At 36.6% G+C, this 26,164-nt stretch overlaps 3 protein-coding genes and 1 long non-coding RNA gene across 4 annotated transcripts; 2 read left to right on the forward strand and 2 right to left on the reverse strand.

Moving 5' to 3' along the window:
- Window positions 1-3,777: 3,777 nt before the first annotated feature.
- LOC115267159 (aminopeptidase N-like) lies at window positions 3,778-8,579 on the forward strand. Its single transcript, XM_029873999.2, has 10 exons — window positions 3,778-4,372; window positions 4,440-4,668; window positions 4,737-5,389; window positions 5,451-5,525; window positions 5,580-5,660; window positions 5,721-6,029; window positions 6,094-6,274; window positions 6,328-6,919; window positions 6,975-7,252; window positions 7,307-8,579. The coding sequence occupies exons 1-10, from the start codon at window positions 4,353-4,355 to the stop codon at window positions 8,009-8,011; spliced, it is 3,123 nt and encodes a 1,040-aa protein (XP_029729859.2). The 5' UTR covers window positions 3,778-4,352; the 3' UTR covers window positions 8,012-8,579.
- A 1,975-nt stretch (window positions 8,580-10,554) lies between these two features.
- Window positions 10,555-11,926, reverse strand: LOC115267168 (uncharacterized). The gene is made up of 2 exons (XR_003897644.2): window positions 11,362-11,926; window positions 10,555-11,304 (listed from the first exon to the last, which is right to left on the reverse strand). It is a non-coding gene; the product is annotated as an uncharacterized LOC115267168 (long non-coding RNA).
- A 309-nt stretch (window positions 11,927-12,235) lies between these two features.
- LOC109413236 (tetratricopeptide repeat protein 21B-like) lies at window positions 12,236-16,731 on the forward strand. Its single transcript, XM_019686962.3, has 4 exons — window positions 12,236-14,938; window positions 15,003-15,200; window positions 15,265-15,505; window positions 15,565-16,731. Exons 1-4 carry the CDS (start codon window positions 12,462-12,464, stop codon window positions 16,621-16,623), a joined length of 3,975 nt encoding a protein of 1,324 aa, XP_019542507.3. The 5' UTR covers window positions 12,236-12,461; the 3' UTR covers window positions 16,624-16,731.
- On the reverse strand, window positions 16,655-25,426 carry LOC109413237 (proton-associated sugar transporter A). Its single transcript, XM_062843208.1, has 4 exons — window positions 24,745-25,426; window positions 17,459-18,656; window positions 17,073-17,378; window positions 16,655-17,009 (listed from the first exon to the last, which is right to left on the reverse strand). Exons 1-4 carry the CDS (start codon window positions 24,954-24,956, stop codon window positions 16,779-16,781), a joined length of 1,947 nt encoding a protein of 648 aa, XP_062699192.1. The 5' UTR covers window positions 24,957-25,426; the 3' UTR covers window positions 16,655-16,778.
- Between the last annotated feature and the right edge of the window lie 738 nt (window positions 25,427-26,164).

Raw genomic sequence — 26,164 nt, forward strand, 5'->3', positions numbered from 1 at the left:
AAATGGTAAATAGTATAGGATCAGACACAACTCCACTATGCTTTGACATCGAACGCATTTTCTGGGACTATATTTCAGGTAAAAGCGGAAATAATCGGAGTTCATGACTGATGCGAATCAAATGTCCAAAACTAAACAAATCTAAATTGGTCAATGATGATTTTTACAACACGAGTCGTACATTTGTCAATTGAGGCTTGTCGAGTTGAATAAATATGACGAGTGCTCCTAAAAATCGAGTTTTACAACGAGTGTCATACTAGTTATTTCATGCTATTCATGTTGCTAGTGATTAGATCTAGTACTCTATTGAATAAAACTGGTCACAATTATGCACATTTGATAGATATTAGCTTGTGTATGCTGACATTGTCAATAGTGGTTACGTCGACTATGCGATCATGGGCAGATCAGTAGCATCATGTTTCGCAGTAGGTCAATGGGAACGACCGACGTGCTCCAACATACTAAACCCGAAGTTTGGATCAAGCCATCTGTGCTATTACCGTCATAGTTTTGCAAGCTCTTACCGTGGAAACGGTGACAACCATGGTGGAAACTCAGATTGTTCTTCAAATAATTGCATTGGGGTTCATAATGCAACCGAAATGATTTGCATTATGAATCATAATGCAACTGTTTAATATGGTGCGAAAAAGTAGGCCGTTTCATTGCCAAAACGGCAAGTGCAAAATAAGGATTTATAGTGCCTGGTTGAAAGAAACATTTTTTTGTAATGACAACAATATTCGCTAGTATATTTTTATTTCCATCAGGATAGAGGCGAATGACCTAAGTTAAAACCTCTTCAATAAATAATAATAATAATTTCCATCAGGATCATCGTGCTTTGTGGTGCTTAAGTGAAACGGTCACGTGCTTCATCATGCTAGACACGAAATTTAGATCAAGCAAACCGTAGTTTACTTGCCACTGTCTGCAGGCTCTTACCGTGCCAACTCGGTTGTTGTTCAAACAATTGCATTATGATTCATAATGCAACCGAAATGAGTTGAATTATGAACCACAATTCAACATTTTCATAATTGAATTTTATTGGCTTTTCTCGGTGAACTTAATACTACTCAAAGAAGGAGGGAGTAACGAAAGTAATGAAAGAAACGGTGGATAGAATCGCAAGTGTGCGACGAGAGAAATTGAATAGAAGTTGAAAATTAACAGAGGGCCATAATTGAACAACACAATCACAACTTTCATTACTTTCGTTACTCCCTCCTTCTTTGAGTAGTATTAAGTTCACCGAGAAAAGCCAATAAAATTCAATTATGATAAAGTCATGCGGTGATTAAACCTAGAAAAGTAAAAAAAAAAAAAAAAAAAAAAAAAAAAAATTCAACATTTATTGTAGTGTGGAAAAATAGGCCGTTTTGATACTGAGACGGCCAGTATAATGAAGAAATTATAGTACCGAATTGAAAAATAAACAGGTTTTGTAACTTTGTCGTAATCTGCATATACTAGTTATTCCTGTAAATAAAAAAGTGTCATCCATCATGTATAACATGCCAGGGGCCAATGTGTGGCAAATAATGTGCAAAGAAAAAAAAATCACGGAAAGGAAGTTTGAAAATTTATTTTTTTCACATGCATTATTTAGTTTATGAACCACCCCAATTTGCATGCCGATTATTCAAGGACATATTTTTAGGAACAAACTTTCCTGGTATATCTGGTTTCTAGACTTTTCCGGAATGACTCTGACCAACATGCAGCAAAAATATTTACAGCGGATCCATTAGTTGTAGCTGTAATGATGTATTCAAAAAAGCTTTCTCATATACAGGTATTCTTCGATATAACGTACCCTCGATATAGCGTACCCTCGATATAGCGAATTCGATATAACGTTCATTTTGCTTCGATATAACGTACAACATTGAAAATTTTTATTTTTTTCCACGAATAACCCTTAGATAAACTACGAATTCACTCAAATCAATGTTTTGTTGCAGCATTGGCCTTGTTACCCAGAATTAGCGCAATTTGGGGAAAAATGTAGTGTACGTTATATCGAAGCAAAATGTACGTTATATCGAAGCACAAAAAACTAAATGACTCTTTCGTCAAAACTCAAGTTTTTCATTAGTGGTTTTGCGAATTTCGCCGAAATCATTATTTGGGATTAATTTCACGTCGAATACATCAATACTAGCATAAAAATATTATTTTTTTTCTCTGCTTCGATATAACGTAGAAAACTTTTTTGTACGTTATATCGAAGAGTACCTGTAATAGTTTTCAATATTACAACACAGTTTTCAATATTATTGTGGAGGAACCATTCAGGAGCTCAAAACTTCGCAACATGAGACGAAACAGAACACTGTAGCTAAGATTCAAATTAAATTTGATTTTCCTATGTTCAAATTACATGTTTGCAGTTAATGTTTGGTTTAGTATATAGTACAACATTACCTTTACATACAGGAACAATGAAATGTACAATAAACGTATGTCAATGTTTGGTGAACAACATACATCTTCTTAACTCGTATCCGAACTCCTATATTTTTTTAAACAGCTTTTCTGTGGAATAAATTAAAGTTAAGGGAGTTAGAAGCAAGGGGGTGTACGTGACATAAACCCACTTTCAAGTAAATGAAGTTTAAGTTTTCCACCAATTTTCCACTCCATACAAAATGTATGGAGTTTCAAAAACGACCCAATTTTCTACGATTTATTGTATTTTTTTTTTCTAATTATCGTAAAATTAATCTTAAAAAAGTTCCTGAAAGCTTGAAATCTGAAGATTTTTTTGATATGCTCTGCTCAATATCGACAAAATGGTCCCTTACACCCCTTTGATTCTGGGTCCCTCAATTACAGTTAAGAATTGTAGGAATTTGTTATGAACACATCAGGGGTGGGAACACTCACTTGCAAAGAGTTACATTCACTTGCTGTTTTCTCGGCACAGAAGCGTGCAATCAAGAAACGATGTATGGACGACTTTTGCATTGTGGTTTTGTTTATAACTTTGCCGAATAGTATAGAGGTCGCACACGAATCCCAAAGTCGTGAGGGAGCTGTGAAAGCAACTCTCCACGAGGTGAGTGTAATTTACATTCACCTCGTGGAGAGTTGCCTTCGCAGCTCCTTCACGACTTCAGTATGCGTGTGCGACCCCTACTCTTTCCGGCAAACTTTTAGAGAAAACCACAAGGCAAAAGTCGTCCATACATCGTTTTTTGATTGTGCGCTTCTGAGCTGAGAAAACTGCAAGTGAGTGTAACTCTTTGCAAGTGAGTGTTCCCATCCTTGGAAAACATATATTCTGACTGACTATGTATTCTGTTTTTGTGTGGTGCGTTCATGTTAAATCAAAAACGTGTAAAAAAAACGCCTGACTTCGAGTAGTCATTTAACATAAACTAAAAAAAAATGCAGTAGTAACCAAAATCGCCGAGATAAAGGTAATGTGACCTCGAACAAATTGGGAAAAAATAACGCAACATGAAATCTTGTGACAAAAACCGCATACTAATAATTAGCGAGTTTCTATTATGTACTTCTTTGTTGGAATTAGAAAAAAAAAGAAATAAAAAACTCGGTGAGCCTAATAAATTATTGCATTTACCAGTTCTTTATTTATTTTTGCGACAGTATACACATGCGAAAATGCACATTTCGGGCAGTAGGTATGTCTACTTCCATTATATTTGTATAGCTTAACACGCAAGATTAAATTACTACGTTCATGTTTATCTTTCCACAGCAACACGAATTTCCCTTTTCAATTAAACAACTTTTTACAAACTGTTTGAAGACTACTAAATAAGTGTATTGATGTTAAGCCATAAACATATGCAGTGAAGAGCATCGTTAAATATACGGTATCCACGCGGTGATCATGGAACAAATTATATTCATTCAGATACATATTCGCTCATTCCATTCATCTCGATTGTACCGCAACAGCGAAGGTATTTGCACAAAGATAACCCGGGTACGTCACATTCTTGTTTAGATAGAGGTACGTGGGTTTGGTTGCACGTTTATAGTTGCTCTCCCATTTGCCGCTATTGTTGATGATGATATTGACGTGGAGTTGTGTTGGTAGATTGCTAGAAACAAGATGCTGGGTTTAACGACTTCAGTCTGGTTCCGAATAATTCGTTGTCGCCTTCTCGTTTGCATACAGAACGGCATCAGTTGTGAGATCGTGTGCGCAATTTTGTGGAGTCTTTGGCGATTCGAATGCTATTGTGAGAAAAGCATATTCATTGAATATTGTTCCGATTTTGCGATTGTACTATGTGCAGTGTTGTTGTGCACCCTGAATGTAGCTGCTTTATATCGTCGACAAAAGAGCAATCAGGCGAACGTTGCAGATGTCCGGGGAATTCGTTGGGTCAGTTACGATCGATTCTTTGGTGCGCGCGGTTCTATGTCGTTTATTGACAAATTTATTTTCACAGAATGAACTCAATAGACCGTGAACGGAGAATAATCTATCGATATGGAGAGAACTCAGATTATCGTTCAAACTTTGATATGGCCGCGCCGGATGAAAACAACATAGAATATTCCAGAAAAGGAGGATGCTTTGTATCAATCTGCCGTGGTATCAGCATTGCGGTACTGATATTCGTTTTTATTTTTTTCATGTCTTTCACGATTTTCTTCAGTACGAAGTATGCATATGAGGTATGTAAAGATAAGTTGTTTTGTCATCGTAAAAATGTTATCTAATTTTATACTTACCCTAATTACAGCATAAACCAAACATTACTTTGGAAGATTTTCTCAACCATCGCGCTTATTTGATTGACAAACGATCGAGAATACCGAAACATGTTATACCAAAACATTATCGACTATTCATTCATCCTATATTCAATGAAACTGAAAACTCCTTTACATATAGTGGAGTTGTGTGGATAACAGTTACATCCAAAAGGCATAACAATAAACGAATCGAACTGAACGTGAAAAATTTAAACATTAAACTGGAAGATGTTACTGTATTGAAAAGCATACGCCTTACAAATCTTGATTTTGACGAGGATCTGGACTGGGACTTGAGTGAAGAAGATTTGTTACCGCGGTTCAGGATGAAACGACAGGTTCCAGATGCAAACGAGACTCTCACTTTGGAAGACCCGATTGGAAACTCCGCAAACGAAACGATGACTGAAACGCCCAATATAGAATATTATCGGCATCCTGTTTTCCCTCCTGATGATTTTGTAACTATCAAAATTTTGGACCTTGAGTTTGACGAGTCTAATGAAAAAATGATCATCTATCTTGGAACGGAAATGAAAAAAGATATCTACTATATCGTGAAAGTAAATTTTACTGGAAATATGACAAATGATAAGGGATTGTATGTTACACACTACGATGATGGTGAATCTAATCACAGGTGAGATTTTTTTAGATTAAATGTTCGATAACAAATACTGTTTGACATTTTTTATTCTTAGATACATAGCAGCAACTATTCTGGAACCGAACAATGCAAGAAAATTGTATCCCTGCATGGATGACCACAACTTCAGGTTTGTTGGGTTGATCTCGATGAAAAATATATGCATCATAATGTTCTTTTGCAGATCGCCATTCGAAATAAATATTGCACGAAAAGTACACATGAACACGGCATCCAGTTTGAATCTAGAACTTCAGGAACCTATGTAATTTATAATCGGGTATATTAAAACTTCTGCCTGATTAATTTCTTTTGATCTTGTTAGGGAAGATGAGACATTCATTGTTGACACTTACAATACTACTGGAATGGTGAGAGCCTCGGAGATCGGCTTCATCATCACGGATATGACACCAGAACGTTACGAACTCACGGAGAAGGTTCATCTGATCGCCTACACAAGAAATAGATATGATCTTTACCTGAAAGATATAGTTTCCATATTTGCATCCGTTATGAAGGTATACGAAGAGTTCATGCGGATGAATTTCCCATACCAAGCAATCAAATATGTGACTATACCGAATGCTGACAGCACAGTGAGGGAAATCAAAGAAGGAATGATTTTATCAAGGTGAGTTATATTGTTGTTTTTGCAATGTAATGAGGCCAAAACATTACATTTCAATTTATTGTAGTGAAAAGCGGCTCATCAAAGATTTATCCTATTTCCCCACCACTGATGATTCGTTGCTTCGTGTTATTGCAAATGAGCTGGCCAAACTCTGGATTCACAACCTTGCTGATTACAAGAACAAGGAAGTTTATTGGCTCCATGAATCGATACCTTTATACATGGAATCAGTTGCACTGAAAATGGTAATAAGTCTTAGTCATTTCGTTCAAAACTAAAACCTTTTCTTTAATTACAGCTGGATAATAATACCTTTGAAGTGGATGATTTCCTGTTGGAGGGTAAAATGCGTGCAATGCAAGAAGAAGTAAACTCGAAGACTTCACCGTTGAATGTTCTTACCAATCCTTGGGAGGAAGATATCCATTTTGAACTAGTGCGATACAAAGGTCTTAGTCTTTTGCGTATGATGAATTACACATTGGGAGAGGAGACTTTCAACGCCTTCCTTAGAGAATATTTCGTTCAGAGAATGAATAACGATTCTGTGGATATCATAGAAATACTCAACAACAATAATCGCCACACCGATGGAACGTTCAATAGCTTTCTCCATAGTTGGTCAAACTTTGAAAAATATCCCATCATAGATATTCAAAGGAACAATTTCAGTGGGCATTTTGAGTTACGTCAAAGAATGATTCCCTTCGAAGAAGAAATCAGCGAGCAGATTTGGACGATACCAATAACTTTTATTAATGACACCAATCAGCAACTGTTTTTCGAGAAGGTTCGTTGGTTGATTGATTCGAACAATCTATTGACAATTGAAACTAGCTGTGAATTAATAACGAACAACACATGGGTTATTGTAAATCCTAGCGGTATAGGTAAGATCTAATTTTGATTTGTTCGATGAGTTACTATTTTCTTTGTCGTTTCTAGGATATTATCGAGTGAACTATGAGTTATCGCATTGGGTGAAATTAGCGCATGTGCTGAACGCAAACTTCAAAACCCTACCTTACAGTACGTTAGCAACGATTGTAGATGATGCTTTAAATTTAGCTCGGCTGGGACTTCTGGACTATTCAGTTGCATTCAATGTTGTGTCATTTTTGAAGAAAAATGACGATCTTTATCAGCCATGGAAAAGTGCCCTCGACAGTATAAAGTTCATTTACGAGGCATTGGAAGACCACCCAAATTTTATATACGTAGAGGTAAGCTCGATATGGCCAAAGTTGTGCTCATTCGTAATAATTTTGTGTTTTTAGGAATTTCTCTATTACTTGATAGCGGATAAATATGAGGACCATATCGTCAACGGAAATAAACGAAACTCGATGATCTCCTCTTTGTTGATAGAATGGGCTTGCAGACTTGGTGTTGCTGCATGTATAGAAAACCAAAAACGTATCTTCAGAGAAGTGTTCATAGAAGGATCATCATCAGCATTCCATCTATCAGAGAATGAACTTTTCTTATCTACTTGTACGGTGATCAAATATAGTGGTGCAAATGAATGGAAGTTGTTGAAAAACAAATTCTTAGATTCGGAAGACATCAATCTTCAAAAAATAATTGTGAAATCTTTAGGATGCACTCGCGAAATAAGTTTGATCAAAAAGACGCTGGCCTTGTTAAAAAATCCAGTATTCAATATGTACAATCTTCATATACTTTCGTCCATTAGCCAAAATAAGATTGCACTCAAGTATACTTTAGACTATCTCTATAACGAATGGGTCGATGCGAGAACATATCTGTCACTGTCAGACTTATCGATTTTGTTCAGAAAAATTTCAACCGAAAATGAATTCACCATGTACGAGCAGATATTTTTCCGATATTCTTATACATTCCACACCATGGACAAGGAAATATTGAAGCGTATGCGAGATATAATCATGAAACTAATTCGATGGAAAAAGGAGATTGGACCAAATATCACATATACCCAATTGGTGTTCGATGATTAGGAAATTGAGAACATTCTATGAATGACTTCACTTTCCCCGCTCCAGTTTCGCCATTGTTCATAAACTTGAAGTAGTTATAATATGTTCCTTTGTATTTCATCCGAAACTCCTGAATTTTCAAAATATTAAAGCTCTCGCACGTAACTGATTTAAACTTAGTTATTGAAAAATAGTTGAAATCTCGTAACTGCAAAATAAGGAATCACAGTAGAATATGTGTGCAAAAGGATACGTTTTCAAATTGTCTTTCACGTTTTTCTCGGTTTGTGAAAAAAGTTTTTCATTGAAAATTTATCAGTAAAGAAATGCAGTTAAAGTTGTAAAGGAATACACATAATGAAAAAAATGTCATTTTTTCACCGGAACTGACTTTACAGCATAGTCTGGATTTTTTATAGTTTCCTACAGAAATCATTTCATATTTTATTTTTAGAAGGGACAAAGCAACACTGGCGTTTTTTTTCATTGAGAAACTTTTCCCATAGTAAATCTCAAGTAAACTTTGAACCGTTTCTCTGTACGATATGAAATTTTGTGATTGATATCCCGAGCAGAGGAGAATAGCAAGTCAATAACTACGAAATCACATAACCTGTTTTTATATCTTGTTTTGTTATTATTAAATTATCAAGGCATAGCTTTTCCATAACAAATTTTGTTGGACAATCTCATATTTTTATAATCAAGCTATTGATATACATTAACTAAATTACATTAAAATAACATGTTTTGTTGAAGTACAAGTTTAGTTATTGTTGTACTATTGTGCCGATAAACAGCAAAACAGTAACAAGTTATGAAATCACAGCAACAATTCGACAATTATGACTTGCCCCTTCGTGTTGTTCCGGTTTTGTGTTCAGTTAAGAAGAAAATTTCTAAACGACTCCTTTTAAGAATTCCTTAAATAATTTTCGGATAAGCACTTGGAAGTTCTGGCGGAACCTTTCGATAAATCCCTGGAGAGTCTTCAAGAACTACTGGCGCAGTTTTCTCAGAAATTCCGAAAAATTTTTGGCAGAATCTTTTGAAAAACTCCTGGAGAATCCTGCGGAAAAACTTCTGGTAAAATCCTCAAAGAAATTTTCAGAGAAATCTTAAGATGAAGTTCAGGACTAATGATCACAGGAAATTCTGGAGAAACCCTTGCATGGATTCTATACAGGATTCTGGAGGAGTCTTTGAAAATCCATGAAAGATTCCGTCAAAGAACTTTCGGCGAAATTTCTGGAAGATTTTTGGAGTCATTTATGGAAAAGTTCATGACCAAATCTGTCGACAAATTTTTGAAAAAATTTTAGAGTTTTAGGTATAAAAAATATTGTAAAAAATTCTGGTGAAAATCCTGCAGGAATCATCAGAGGAAGTTCAGGAGAAATTATAGCAATTGTTTTGGAAGAATCCTTGTAGAATCCAGGAGGAATATTCGACATAATTCTTGAATCAAGGGAAAAATCGGAGAAATCTCCTTTCTAATATCCCAAAAATTGTATGCAGAACTGTTGATCATTCTAAAAAAATCAGTTTCTTTGCTGAAAAAAAAAAAAAAAACAAAACATAAGTCACAAATTGCTATCGACGATCAAACTTTTTCAAGTACACGTGCTGATTTCAAAACCTTGCTCCGAAAACAATTAAAGTACAACAGATTATAAATTACAAATGGAAATCGAAGCTCGTCGTATTTGAAAATAGAGAAATTACCGCATTTAGTTCACCACTGGACTGCGCACTGAGTCTTCATAAGTGCGAAAACGTAAATAAAACTGCGCGATTGCATCAAATCAAATTCATGTCTTCGGCGCACTATTTCTTCGATGTATGCTGAATAAGTGCTCTGAAGACACCAAGTTGATTGGATGCAATCGCGCACTTTTATTTGCGTTTTCGCACTCGTGAAAACTAGTGCGATAGTCCAGTGGTGAACTAAATGCGCTATACTAAAGTTCGATTATCTTGCGACTTCAAATCTTTTAGAATGAATTAAAAGCTATTTTTATTAATTTTATTATTAAAAAGTATTTTTTGATCATTTGAAAATATTTCTTACGTCAGAGTGATGAACCTCATGTTATTTTTGTGAGACAAAGCGAATAATTTTATATAATAAGTATTACATATAACTTATTTAATAACGAATTTGATATCATAGCAAATTCTGCTCTCCGATTATTATCAATAACATATTAATATCAAAATTTGTTATCGAAATATTTTCCGCATTCACAACAAAACAAGTTATTGAAATGGTTTTCCAGGAACATTTTTTTGTTATGGAATTTGTTATTTTGCCGCTTATGACAGACAAGTTTATAACACAATATGTTATGATAATAACTTTAAAATAATCGATTTTATTATTCAGTTATTTTGCCAAAATAACACAGCTTCTTATGCTGTTGTTATTCCCTTCTGCTCGGGATGAGACCAAAACGGATCCTTAAGGTGTACAGAAGTGAGAGTATATTTTTTTATACATACCAAAACAATTTGCGAAGCTTCCAGAAAGGCAATTTAGAGGCTTATTAGGATACCACTACATGTTGAAATTGATGAGTTCGTTTTATTAAAATGCATTGTTCCAGTCTTATTTATATACACGTCCAAATTACTACTATGATCAAAGTGTAAACGAATTCTAGAATGATCTTCTTTTTCTCCTCTTTGGCGTAACGTCCCAACTAGGATGAAGCAAGCTCCTCAGCATCTAATCGTCCTCAGCTTCGTCTAAACTAATCGTCTAGCAGGCACAGAGAGACGGACTAAGTAAAGTGACGAACCATTTGAGCAGTGGCTGTTATTTTGGGCACTTTTCCACCATAACTTAATCAAATTAAAACCAATAGATTTAAATTTGGACACGGCTTGATACTATATGTATCTCATGATGGCATGCAAAAACATAAGTCATTTGATTGAAAATCGACTGAGTTGTAGTGAACGGGAGCTTTGACGAGAAGATCCTACTTCCCTATGTGTAGTAACGTTATCAATGATCAATATTCTATAACGCAGATCTGAAAAAGTTATTTATTTTACATGATTTGAAAAACAAAAAAAAAAAAAAAAGACCAATATATGTTATTCAATTTGTCAAATGTTTAGCTGTTCATCTACAAAGCTGGAAAACAATTCATGTTTTTATTTAAAACAATGATTTGAACTAACATTAAAAATACCTATTTCTAAACAAAGTTATTAAAGCGATGTTTGTTATCATTATAGTACTTCTGAGCAAATTCACAAACAAATGTAACTTTGATGTTCTCTTTGATCGCGTGTTGAAGAGCAGCCTGAAAAAAAAACTTATTAGTAAATTTATTTTCATGCGGAATACAATTCAACCATACTTCTACCAGTTTCTTGCCGACGCCTTTTCCTTGGAAGACAGAAGGCACTTCGGTGTGATCGATGGATATTTTGTTGCTCTTCTGGTCGTATGTATAACTTACGAATGCCTTGCTGTCATGTAAATGCACCGAAAACTCGGAGTTTCGACGGTCATGTTGAACCGTCAAAGTATCCGAGCAAAAATTGGCTGTTGCCAAACGTGTTACGTATCTCGAACGGGATAAAATTTGCGATGGAAGCATCGTGGATTTGTCTTCGCTACTGCGGACGTTGTTTACGTTTGAAAAATCTAACTTTGCCGACAAGTCAGGTTTATTTATATTTTGCGTGAATACGTGTGTTTCATTTATGATGTGTACATAACACATATACATTTACACATGAAGACATGTATGCACTATAGATACTGTTGATTTCATAGACTTGCGAAAACGAAGACAATTAGGGGTTCATTCAAATGTAGCGTAACGCGAAATTTTCAAAAACCATCTTCCATGTGGGGAGAGCATTTAAAATTTTGTTCTAGGTCACTATTAATTGAGTAACTAATTAAGAGCCACTTCTTCATTATTTGTGAAAGTGCAATGATGATAAAACATACTCTGAACGTCTGAACACATCCCTTTAACATATCATCATCTCACCAATCCCTGGATTTTGCTTAAAATAAATCAACCTTTCAAACCAGTAGCCACCAATAAAAAATACATTTTAATGCATATAACGAAACTTAACGTCTCATTTAACCACCTGACGACAGTAGGCTAAATATTTTCCGGAGCCATAATTTATCTTGTCATTTCTTTCAAGCGTCGTTTTCGACAGATTATGGTCGACATTTTGAGTCAGTGTGGAACAAGTCTTCATAGACTGTAATGACGTCATTTTCTACAGTGGTATATGTTTAGAATATATCTTCAACACAAGTGCTCAAGTTAGTATATGTGTATATATGCTTCAACACAATTGACAGGTGAAATCTGCATTTAATAAAATGCTAACCTGTTGCCATGGTGATCAAGCGTACATAAACAAACAGTACTGAACTGAAAATTTAGTGAAAATATTCGATTGCTTCGATTAGATTAACTATTTGATTATGGATGAACAGGATTACAAAAGTGTGATTCTTTACTACGGTAGAGAAAAGTTGTATCGAACCATGCACCGAACGGTTTTGGATGCAATGGGAAAGTTTACCGCTGAAATCAGTTTTAGATTTTATAACGGAATCGCATTGATTCTCGAAGGAGTGCGGCTGCAGGAAGGCATTCGAGAATTGAATCAACTGCTTGGCGAAAAAGATTTGGGAATGGCTGTGGTGTTAAGTTTAATGTATGCCCATAAACGATGCAGTGTAATTGATAAAGAAGAACTTGTAAGTCTGGATAGCCGTCTTAAAGAAGAACGCAAACGCCTTACATCAATATCTGCATATTATTCAGCTCTATTCCTTTTTTTGACTGGAAAATTTGATAAGGCGAAAGAGTACGCAGATAAAGCTCAAAGACTTGGACCAAACAATCCAGAAATTTTGACGTTGAAAGGATGGTGTGAACTGGTTTCACATAAGCCTCGCTCTACATTTATTTTGAATCTATTCGATAAAGCCCTTGAGCATGGGAAGCACATCGATGCCAACATTGGACAGGTACGGTATCACCAACTGAACAACGACTTTGAAGCTGCAATTACTGTATTAAATCGACTGTCTGTACGATACCCTGAGTTGAACATTCCACTCATAGAGAAAATGAGGTGTCATCTTTCCAATTGGAATTGGGAAAGTGCTGTTGAGACATCGACTAGGATTCTCAATCTCGAGCCTACGAATCTAGAAGCATTACAAATAAAAATATTGATCCTTATTGCAAAGGAAGGAAACTACACCAGTAGTCTATCAGCGTTGCAGTACTTGTTCACCACGATGGAGAAAATTGAACCTGCTAATGGGGATCTCTTCATGCAGACTGGACAACTATTTTCCAGAATATGTGGAAGAAACGCATCAATTTTGTCTCATGCATATTCTTTTGTGGAAAAAGCCTACAAGCTGAATACAACTAATGCAAAGTATATCACTGAATTGGGATACCAACACATTTTGCAGAAAAAGTATAAAGAGGCAACAAAACTGTTCAAGTTGGCATCAAAACTAGATGATAGTTCAATGTACGCTCTATGTGGATTGACTCTGTGCCAGATGATGGATTCAGGAGTTAGTGAACAAGTTTCACAGCAGATTGAGTTTTTAACCGAGATTCAAGGAGAAGACAAAATTCCATTACTATTGTTGATGTCGTCGAAATTACACCACACAAATCACGAAAAGGCTGTTGGTATGCTGCTACAAGCAAGTGAAATTCAGTTCAAAAATTTGAACACCCTTTCGTATGGACTGGAGTATTTGAGACAATTTAATCCTGATTTTTTGATTGAATTGGTAAAGGAGCTCTTAAAACACTCTCCTGCTGAGCAAAGCATTGATATGATGTCAGTTGATTCATTACATCCCTCACTTAGACATAGTGCTAACATACTAGACTCAATAGTTAAAGCTTGTCCAGGTCTAGTCGAAGCTTCATATCTATTGGCACGTGTACAATATCTCAGTGGTGAAGTGGGAGCTGCCGCCGGTACTTTACAGAAAATTCTACAAGAAATGGATTCAACCTATTCGGATGCACACTTGCTCATCGCGCAAATTCATATTCAACAAAAATCATTTCAACGTGCTGCACAAAGCTTGGAAATCTGTCTCAGCCACAATTTTAAAGTCCGTGATGACCCCATGTATCATCTATTACTTGGTATAGTGTACAAAAATCAACAACGTTTTGAAGATGCTCTTAAGAGCTTTTTTGTCGCTATGAGTATTTGTGGAATAAATACCAATGGAAGCCACGTGAAATCACCGACAAGCAACAAGTCTGATGGGAAGCCACTCGGCGTGTCCGATTTGTTGACACTGTATTTGGAAGTTATAAACACCCATGTGCTGATGAATCAAAACTCAGAGGCTTTGAAACTAATGCAACTTGTTTCATCCGAGTTCGCATCTACAACCGAAGAAGGCAGACTCTCAGTTGCAACAGCAGATTTTTACATGCAGCAAGGAAATTTTGTCAAAGCAATTGAACTCCTAAAAACAATTCAACCCAACCAACAATACTACGTGCAGGCGAAAACTAAAATGGCTCACTTCTACTTAGTTCACAAGAAAGACCGCTTAGCATATGCGCAATGTTTTCGGGAATTGGTAGCTAACTGTCCGGGTCCGTCCAGCTACCTAATGTTGGGAGATGCATATATGTCCATACAAGAAGCGGATGAAGCAATAGAAGCCTATAAACAAGCTCAGAAGCAAAACCCACGGGATGCACTACTTGCTAGTAAACTGGGCCGGGCTTACGTAAAAACTCATCAATACAAAAAAGCGATATCATATTACCAAGAAGCAATCGCCTCTCCAGAGAACGGCCTTCTCAAACTAGATTTAGCTGAACTTTTTCTGAAACTTAAACAATATTCAAATGCCGAGCAAACCTTAGTTGATGAAATTGAACTATCGAAAAAGTGAGTATTTGTTCCACCGTTTTTTTTTTTAAAGTTTATTCGTACCTAAATAACGTTGTTTCAGTGAAATCGAGGATATTTGTACGCTGCAAACTAGAACCAAACAACTTTTACTACTGGCACGTGTTCGAGAGAAGGCAGGCTACTTGAGTTCATCTTTGAACACCTTGAAAGAAGCTCGAGATAATCAATTTAAAATATTGAAGCATTTAGCAATGGAGCAGAATGTAGCTCTGCACGAGCAAAATAAAATTCTGGTGAAGTGCGTTACATTTAGTTATTCTTATATTCAGTGTGATAATAATGTTTGAACTTATTTTATCTAGAATTTGCGTATTAATGGCAGAGCAATCGATTGCTATCCGAGACAACGAGCAAGCAATCCACCATTACCGTGAAGCACTCAGGATCAACTCCAACGATGTGGGCTTACTATCTGCGTTGGCCCGCACCTACATGCATGTGAACAATATGGATCAGTGTCAACTGACCTGCGCAACAATACTGCAACACGATCCAAACAATGAGGCAGCATCGGTTATGATGGCAGATTTATCATTTAGAAGGGTAAACATATATTTTCATCTGTTAGAGGTTGTAATTTTGAATGTTTCCAATATTTATAGATGGACTTTGAAAACGCAGCATTTCATTTCTCCCAGCTGCTCCTATCACAATCGACGTACTGGACAGCGCTAGCCAGATTAATAGAGGTTATGCGTCGATCGGGAACCCTACACGATGTAAAACAGTTTTTACTTCGAGCAGAGGATGATTGTTCTCGTCCGGACACTGAGGCTGGGTTGAATTACTGTAAAGGACTGAATGAGTGGTACGGTGGGAATCCGAACAGTGCGTTAAGATTCTTCAACAACTGTCGCAAAGATCCCGAATGGGGACAGCAAGCAATTTATAATATGATTGAAATTTGCCTAAATCCAGATGGGGATCTTCCCAATGAAGGCGTGATTGACATTGGGGCAGATGATTTGGAAATTAAAGATTCTAGGGCAATGGCTCTTAGAACGGCTGAACGATTACTCAAGGAGCTAAAGCCTCGTCCAGGTGTGATCGATAATGAAGCGCTGAATCATAGACTATTGGAAAATTTCCATTTAGTAGCTTCTAGACAGAAGCACAGCATAGATAGAGCGCTGCAGGATTTCACAGCAATTGCCACACAAGAAGAGTATAAAGAGCACGTTGGAGCCATTTATGGCATGGCATCTGCTTACGTTATATTGAAACAACCGCAAAGAGCTAAAAACCAATTGAAGCGAATCGTCAAAGTAAATTGGACTTTCGAAGAAGCTGATTATCTCGAAAAATCTTGGTTGTTGCTAGCTGATTTGTATCTGCAAGCAGGGAAATTTGAGATGTCTACTGATTTACTTCGACGCGTGCTAGAACATAACAAGTCCTGCACCAAGGCATATGAACTACTAGGACTTATATCCGAGAAAGAACAAAATTTTCGGAATGCTTCTATGTACTATGACTCAGCTTGGAAATGCAGTGCAAAATCGAAACCAAATATTGGGTATAAATTGGCATTTAATTATATGAAAATCAAAAGATATGCAGAAGCTATTGATATTTGTCAGCAAGTTTTGAAAATTCATCCAGATTATCCATCGATTAAAAAAGACATCCTTGACAAATGCAGAAATAATCTGAAAAATTAAAAAGTTTTAGCTATATTCAAACATTGATATTTCTGTTTAACTAAGTTTTATATTTTACATTCATATAATATAATATTGTACACCTAATAAATGTATTCGTCACAACTATTGAAATGGTATTACTAATTTCTCAGATATCCGAAATTTCTTTGGTATTACAAATCAAGGTACATTATTCTTGTTGCTGAAATGGCACCACAAAAACTTAAAAATGCTGCTACACTAACGACAGCTGTTGTTGTTCCGCTCCAGGAAACTATTGTTCCCATACATATGGATAATATGAACTGTGCCAAGAAGACCATACTGCTTACAATTGCCACATCGGTTCCCAAACCTCGAACATTGAGTTCCTGTTTTTCTTCGCCTTCAGCAACTATCTCAAACTAAAAAAGAAAACATCAAATGAAACAGTTTTGCGATTGAGGAACTCTAGCGGCTATACTTACTATACCCTCAGAGTGGTAATGGGCCACCAATAAATATGGCATCGTAAATAGTGTGGAGTACATTACACCAGCAGTCCAGCTGAATATTATTACACCGGCTCGATGTTTAGCCAAAGCCATAAGCGTCATTCCACAGCAGTAGAACAGCAACCCTCCAACGTACACCTTTCGAGCTTTGAATCGTTTTATCAGCTTCTCGATGATCAGCGAGTAACAAGCACACGAAAGAGAGTACATGGCCATTCCCCAGCAACCGAATCGCACTCCTTCCTCGTAGTTGTTAAACTCTTCAGTTCCATCCAGGGCCTAAAATCATTTATACTTAGTTTTTCTTCTATCCCTTAAGATTAAGGTAATTTCCAGGTCAGATGTCTAGTAATACTTACTTTAGGATTTCCTCCGAAAACGGCTTCACCAACGAAATCAGTGAAATACAGCGAATAACAAACATGCGCCATCCAGCAGAACAAGTTCGTTAGGCAAACCATCCGAAGTGAGTGTGGCATGAATATGATCGATTTCAAATATGTTCTGAGGGTAACTGCTTCACTTTTATCCATAATTCCATCATTTACGTTCTCCGTAGGGTTATTTTCAGTGAATGATGTTTCAGCACAGTTGCTCCCAGGAAGTTCATCATAATCACGATTGACACAGGGTGCCGGCATGGTGTATCTTCGCAAGTTGTTTTGAGGGTGGTGTATTTTGTCTTCCTCGACAGTTCCATACGATGCGACTTCGGCTTTCTCAACCACATCCTGTTCAGATAGTGCTTTGGTAATTTTACATGTTGAAGAAGGAATTTGCCTATGGAGTTCTTCATCTAATATCCACAGCGGTATCTCGTTGAAGCTCGTGATAGTAAAGAACACGCACAGTATGAATATAATTGTAATAAGTGAAAATACTGCTCTTACGTGACCACCAAATGCTTGGCCAATAACTGTATTGTCCCAGTCGATGCCACCTAAGGAGTATCCCATAAATCCTCCGAGTCCTGCCATGATTGTAAATGTTGATAAACCTCTTGCGTGATCTTCGGGAATCGTTACATCTAGTAGGTATGCTCTGGAAGGACTTTGGCACGCATCCGCGTCGAAATCAAGCAGTACGGTTCCGAGTATAGTAAACAGTATGCCCCAAGGATGAGGCGTTCTAGTAGATGCTGCTAATGTATCAGCGTCACCATCTCTAGATTCTTGAGCCGTTGCTCTATGTGGGAGTATGTTTTGGATTGGAACGTTGGTATTATTAGTAATACTTGGATATTCATCGCCAAATGCATAGCCTAGAGTCTCTCCATTAGGTACTAGTAGTAATCCTAGAAGAACTCCTATAGATAATAGTAATATGAATGGTCTACGTCTGCCAAAGTTGCTTTTACAACGATCGCTCATTGAGCCCAGTACAGGAGTGAGGAAGAATCCGACCAAAGGTGATAGACACCAAACAAGGGTCATATGTTGATGTTGAACGCCGATCTTCAGAAGGGTAGGTGATACAAAAGCCGTCTCTGCTGCATATGAAAATTCGATCCCCATGACGGCGGCAGATACGCGAACCAGTTCCAGTCTTGATTTTTTGCTGCAATGAAACATATTGATACAATATTTAGAATATATGCCGTTTATTTTCTGTTTAATCTGTTCAAAATGCTTTTTGCTAGAATGGTCTTACTTCTTCTTCTTCTTACATTGACGTCTAAGTACCAGCATAAACCAGCATTGGGATCGTTAGATAAAGCTGGTATAAATTGCTCATTTTATATGCTTGTGTCACCTAGCGGCGCGGCACATTGGTACATGTTTTACATGCATCCCATTACTTTTTTTCAATTTTTTGCTGTATATTTGATTACTGCCTTTCAAAACATATTAATATTCAACTCAATTAGACGGAACTTTAATTATATCTTGAATTTTGAAGTGACGTTGAAATTTTGGCCGAGTTAATTATTTTAAGTTTAGTCAAACGTGTTTCCAAGTTCATAAGTCATGAATGCTTTAAACTTCATTACACTCGGTCCATCCGGAGATAGGGTCTGGGACCATTTGGGCAAGAGCACCTATTTTGGGCACTTGCTGCTATAACTCAGTCAATTTTGAACCGATTGACTTGATTTTTGAAACACGATCAGATACGCACAGTATCTAGATATGTTCAAAAGTTCAAGTCAATCGGTTTGAAATTGACTGAGTTATAGCAGCAAGTGCCCAAAATAGGTGCTCCTGCCCAAATGATCCCAGACCCTATAACATTTGTGAGTTTGTCGGGAGTGAGATTCGATCCCAGCCCAACTAACATTTATTGTGAACTAGCTGTCCCGGCAAACGTTGTGTTGCCATTTGTAGTGGTTTGACAACTGTTGGGTTCATTGCAGCATGGCACTCTAGATCGGTTTTATTTCGATCGTGTTGATTTCCCGCCCAGCTCATGCAAATTTCGTTAGTTTTACATTTTTCTTCATTTTCAATTAATTTTCATAACTTTTTGTACATATAAACACAGCCACCACGAATACGAATCGTACCATGCAAGAGTCATGCTGATCGGTCCACCCGTTCTTGAGTTTTGTTGCCTCAAAGGAACTTCAAACTCATTTTTATATATATAGATGTAAACGTCAACAAATCGTCCTCAATACGGCTTGATGCTGAGTTACTGTGTTGTACATATGGACGGAAGCTTCTATGCAAGCCCTATACCAATGAGCGACACGAATGCACAATTGTGTAAAGTGTCCTTAATAAATAAACAAACAAACAAACCTATACCAATGAATCTGGCGAACTTAATCCACAAGTATATGCTGTGCGAGAAGCTTCTATGCCACGAAGTCATAGCTCTTTTCTCGGCTCCTATGCAACAACTAACTGCATAACATTTTGAGAAGGCACTTTTTCAACCTTTTCGCAGGTGTTAAATAATAGTTATACGACATCCCCAAATCAATCGATTAAATATAATTAGGTTATGGATACCGTGACGCAATACATGTGGAACTGGAATTATCACTTTTAAAATTGAATAATTAAAGTACTTGCCGCTACTTGGAATCGAACTTTTGATCTCCGTATCCACTGGTCCCGATGATGTCCTCGTTGCCACACGTTTTGTTTTACCCCAGACAAGGCTTCATAATTGTGCCACAAGAAACCTTACCCAACTTCATCTTAATGTTTACATTGAACAAGCTGTGTGGTTGCGCCAACAGATTCTTCTTCACAGCTTCTAGCTGAAAAAGTGTTCTTTAAACGACTACGAAGCGCTGCTGTTTTGTGTTTTGGCAATACTACAAAACGTACGTACGTACGTAAAAGCAGCTGTTGTAGTAGCTGGGACTCTTACTCGATTTGCACACTTTCGGGCAAATCTTCAAAGAATCAAAGAATTTGTGTGGTAGCTATATATTCCGCTCAAAGTTTGTTTTGACAATAATGTTTACATCCGACAAGCCATGTTGGTAAAGCAAAAGTTTCTTTATTACAGCTTCTAGCTGTAATGAAATCGCATAACGGCCTTTAAAGCGCTGCTGGTCTGGGGATTTGTCAGTATAACGAATTGTACTGTATAGTAGCAGCTATTTTGTTAGTGGAGACTCCTATTCGATTTGTTCAAGTTTTCACATCTTCCGGGAAATCTCCCGGAGTTGGAATAGAGTGGAGTAAAGGCAACCCTAGTGACAAGCAATGGATTTTTGAAAACCGAGTTTGGTAGCTGTATGGTGCTTGTTTTGCAGTCGTGTATCAGCTTATGATTTATATTTGACTAGCTTCCCTTTTTTCAGTGTTGACTGCTTTTATTCGACGGTTACACAACAAAAAGCAAATGACTGAAGCTTATAGCGCTGAAAATGTTAGGAGGTCCTCGGCGTAATAGTCACGTTGTTTCAACCATCACACCAGGTCCCCTCAACAAGTGTATGCCATTTTGCGTACGACTTTTTGACCTAGAACGATTTTCGGCTTGTCGCAATTGCAATCAAACGATTAAATTTTCTCCTTCACCCAACTGACTAATTCATTGAATTTCTAAACATTCTAAATTTTCCACTAACTTTAGTGGAATCACATTTCCTATCTAGCGGAAACAGAGTTCAGATTTCTAACGGAATCACAGTGGAAATTAAATTAAGTAATTGTAAAGAAAATGACTAATAGAATTTTTGAATGATTTTTGCGGAATTATCTTAAGGTAGTTTTGAGAACAAAAAAAAACAACTCACTCAAAGTGCAATTTTTCGGTTATACCAATCCGTGTGGTCAATTATGAATTTCAAATAACTCAACGTACATATGTACAGATGGGTAAATTATTGGTTAAATTGGGAAAAAATCCACAGCTCAGGTGAGATTTATACTCACGACCCTTATTCGCTAGACAAGTGCTTTACCACCTAAGCTACCGAGCCAATTTATGACCCGGCAACTTGATTGTCATAAGGTTCAATTCTAATCTCATCGATCTATATCATCTTCCCCTAAACCGCAAATATAATCATCTCTGTTGTACATATGTACGAAGAGCGAAAGCGATTTGTTTATTGTTTGAAACTGTTTGCCTATCTAAAACATATTCGTCAAAATGTCTTACAGAGCTTGAGATGGAAGGGGATAGACCAAATGATTGGGACAGGCAATATTTTCATTTCTCAATAAATGGTCCACTAGCTGTAAACTTTCGAATAGTACATCAAATATTCCCAAATTTCTACTGTACGTTGATCAACTAGTTGTGTATCAATGGTCGAAATTTGGGAAAGATCGGACTTATTACATGCCCAAGAAACAGAGCAAGTTGAACAACAGTTTTTTAAGCTAAAGTTTGTGTGTTCCACTCTTGTACAGCAAAATGTTTGTTGGGTGAAGTTAGAAAGATTCTAGAAAACGGCATAATTATCTGATAGCTAACTTTGAACTATTATATCTCCGGAATCAATTAACAGAATGCAATGAAATTTTGACTAATATAACGAGTTTTGAAAAACTCGTTTGACTTATTTTAATATTATTAACGAGAAAAAAAAAAGTTACAGCGATTTCAATTATTTTATGATTTTTTAGTAAATTGGTCTATTTTTAATATGCATCCCATTACTTTTTTCAATTTTTGCTGGTTATTTTGTCACTTTCATTCAAAGCATATGTATGTTCAAGTCATTCAGAACTAATTTGTTGTTATGTGAAGAAAATAATCTAATCGTTATAATTTTCTTCTGTGTTAAGAATTTTAAATTGAGTCAAAAGTTTTTCATTGCTCATTATATTAGTGTTAAATGCTCAGAATTTCATTGCATTCGGTTCATTGAATCTGGAAATGTAACAGCTCGAAGTTGTCATTCGGATAATTATATCTTTTTCTAGAATCTTTCTTAACTTCCTGTAAAACAACCCGACCTTTTCCAAATTTTGGCCACTATTTTCACTGATTAACATCGATAAAAACAAAAAAAAATCACTGAAAAGTGAAAATTTTGCCTGTCCCAATAATTTTGTCTATCCCCTGTATCTATTTCAAAAACCTAAGGACCCAACAAAGATGCACCCTGAAATAATGCTGTTGGGCCTTTGAGCTACTTTCCTTTTAGGGTAAACTCACTACATATTACTGTAATACTTTTCTTACTTATAAATATACATAAATAATCCGATTCGTGTAAAAAAGTAGAATTTTCTATTATTTTGCTGGATTTGCTAGATAATCTGCATTTTCAGAGTACTTATGATGGATATAGGGGATTATGGATGAGTAATAAAGGCATGATGAAATTACAAAAAATGTGAAATTATCGGATCAATTTTTGATTTGTGATTTCGATATACTTTAGGGGGCATCCATTTAGTACGTCACGCAAAATTTGGGAATTTTAGCCCCCCCCCCTTTTCGTTCGGGTTTCTCGTATACCTAAGGGTTCATTCGCATATTACGTAACGCAAAATTTCACAATTTTAGACCCCCTTCCCCCCCACGTAACACTTTTTGTATGGAGAATTTTGAATCTTTGTATGGAGCGTTACACAGTGCTAGACCCCTCCCTCTCCTCTTTGCGTTACGTAACATGCGAACGAACCCTACACACTTAAAACTGATTCTCGAGCTCGGCAGAAAAAATTGCCGATTCCAAACGGCAAGTCAAGATTTTGCTGATTTATCAGCAAACAAATCGTTTTTGCCGAGATTGTTCGAAAGAGTTTGCCGAAACATCAGCAAATTGATTGAAAGCTTCGAAAACTGACAGCATTTTTTGCTGAACCCATCGGTGTTCAAAGATTTTACCGAAATCAGTTAATCAGATTACCGAGATATCAGCAATTATGTCATCCATTGCCGAATTTCGGCAATACAACTGTCACTTTTGCAGCCGCCATGCCTCAGTAAAAAAGCAAAACAAATCAATCTTACATTTTGCTGAAGGTGCTTGAAGTGTTTTCTCAAAGGTAAATAACTATTGTATGCGAAAATATAATACTTCTGTAAGTAAATGATTGCTTATTACAGCTTATAACGCATCCCATTCCATTTTCTAGCAACCACGCTAATTTGATGCTGTTTCCCGAGGAGCTAATTTGATGCTGTTCCCGTTACAGGAGCTTTTGTTTTGGGTGGTCTTGAAGTGAAAAAAGAAAAGAACACCGCCGGCAACAAACTAAATATTTTTATTAATTAATTGTAAAAACAAACAATATACAAGTTACGAGTTATGACTTCTTTATTGTGTTACCATGCGTGCGCAAAGTTCTTGATTTTATTTCAAATATTTTTCTCATCCCAAAACCAAAATAAAACAAATTGCCGAGATTCAGCAAATTCATTTTCGCTGGAAAATTATTTTGCTGAGCGTTCAGCAAATATTTTTGCTGAGAATCTCGGCAAAATATCGTTAGCTGTCATTTCTGTGATTGCCGAGGTCTCGGCAAATCTCATTTTTGCTGAGGTGATTGCCGAGCACTCGGCGGTGCCAATCTCGGCAATCGGATTGCCGAGATTCGGCGAAAAAAACTTAGTGTGTAATGCATTGCTTGTCACACTTTCCGGAATCACCCTCCCCCTTCTAAGCGTGACGTATTTAATGGATGTCCCCTAAAGGAATATAGTGGATCTCAAAAAAGTATGTATTTTGATGACATTTCTTATGCAAGTCTAAAAGTAAGTTTAGCTCCAGATCATTTCGCTGATGGTATGACGGAGTTTTTGCCTACAAAAATGCTTTAAACTTTAGCTCTGTTTTAGCTATTTAACCCTTATGTGGCCAATAGAGTACCCGGGTACCCAGCGCCAATTTAAAAATCACGGCGTAGAAAAAAGCAAAAAGTTTGTCGGACACATAACGGTTCCTTATAAATATTGTTTTATATATTGGAATTGAATACAATCTTTATTTCAGAACTAAATCAAGCTAGGTCCTTTGTTTCCAGAGACATTTTTGATGCTCAATTAAATTCAAATCATGCTAGTAAAATTTTCATACGACAATGCAATTGGTAATTTGATTGCATTATTTGTCACTCTGTAGCATATCATATATGCAGTCAGTTTGCATACGCAGTTGCTGGACTTGAAAAGAAAAAGTCACAACATCTCTAAATTGCCATTTGTTTCAGCATAATAAAATAAAATCCTATACTAGCAAATCCTCCAATATCTGTCCTCATTTGCATTCAATCGCACTTACCGATATATATGAGAAAAATCCACACTTTCTCCCCAAGGCGCATTCGAGTCAATGTTATCCTGCCGCTGGTTCGATGGTTTTATGCTGTCTCGGAGACATTGGACAAATCCACCCGATCTTTGCTCGCGCCATGCATCACGCTTCGCGCGTAATCCTTCCTTGAACTCATGAAATCGTCCTGTCCATCCTTGGTAGTCATGCAACTTATCCATGGTTTATCTATATATCGACGATGCAGTCGCCTTACCGTCGACCGTAGCTTTAAATCCGCTTGATGTAATTGGAGTAATGCAAAGAATTACCAACTTCACAATGAATGCATGTCACACTAGTATAATGGTGGTAATTGATTCGGACGGTTCTTAATGTTCAACAGATTTTTGAGTGAAGTGAAAATTTCCCATCATCGCACTAATTGAATTAACGAATAGAAATTTATTGAAAACTTCCTCGGTACTATTAGCACTTGATGTTTTTGCTCGTAACGTACACATGATTTAATCGAAAATAATCACACAAAATATAAAGCCCGAATAGGGAAGATGTACATATTTCTGATAAGATTTTCAACAGCGCCGAACACTGATTCGATGGGACACTGAGCCGCAAAAGTTTACATCCTGTTGAATCGTGGGTAGGATTTCGAATGAAGCTCTCAACACGGCTGGTGCTGTTCGTAGCTATAGTCCCAAGGCAACTGTTTGTCGGACAAGAGAATTATTGTCTTACTCATTTCTCTCTTTCCCAGTACTAGGGATGCCGTTGTTTTGTACGTTGCAGTTCGCAGGCATGACTTTTTTTTAAAGAAGAGCAATCGTTGAGCACGTTATTGTTATATTTAGAAAATTTTATTACGCGTGTATCTAAACCTTCATCACACAATTTCAAAAGCATTAAGCATAACGTTTGGAATAGATGGCTCTTTATAAGAGCAGACTCGTTCATCACTATAATTGTGATAAATAAGAGGAAGCTTACGAGTAAACTCAGTACTAGTTGGGATGTCCTGCAAAGAAACAATGACGTGAAAACATGAAAACATGACGGAAATAGAAATAAAAAATAGAAACAGATGAAAAGGAAGAATAGATGTTAAAAAAACCAATTGTGTAGTCAAATTTATGAACAACAAACAAAACCTTAAATTTTGTTACATAGTAACACTCCAAAGCATAGTAATTATTTAACCAATAATGCCGCAAAACATAAACAATAGTACGAAAATTAATACACAGTAACGTAATGCCACTTAAAATAATAATTTGAGTACCAACAAAACACATATTTTGGAATCTTTCAAGATATTAGCAGAAAAACATACAATTGCGAGTGACAGATTGAAGCCCAATACTTTTTCGTGGCGTAGTAAAAGGATTCTCCCAAACGAGTGAACACTGCCTTTCAATGATCTTATACTGTT

This window comes from Aedes albopictus, unplaced genomic scaffold (genome assembly GCF_035046485.1).
Source record: "Aedes albopictus strain Foshan unplaced genomic scaffold, AalbF5 HiC_scaffold_107, whole genome shotgun sequence".
Lineage (NCBI taxonomy): Eukaryota > Metazoa > Arthropoda > Insecta > Diptera > Culicidae > Aedes > Aedes albopictus.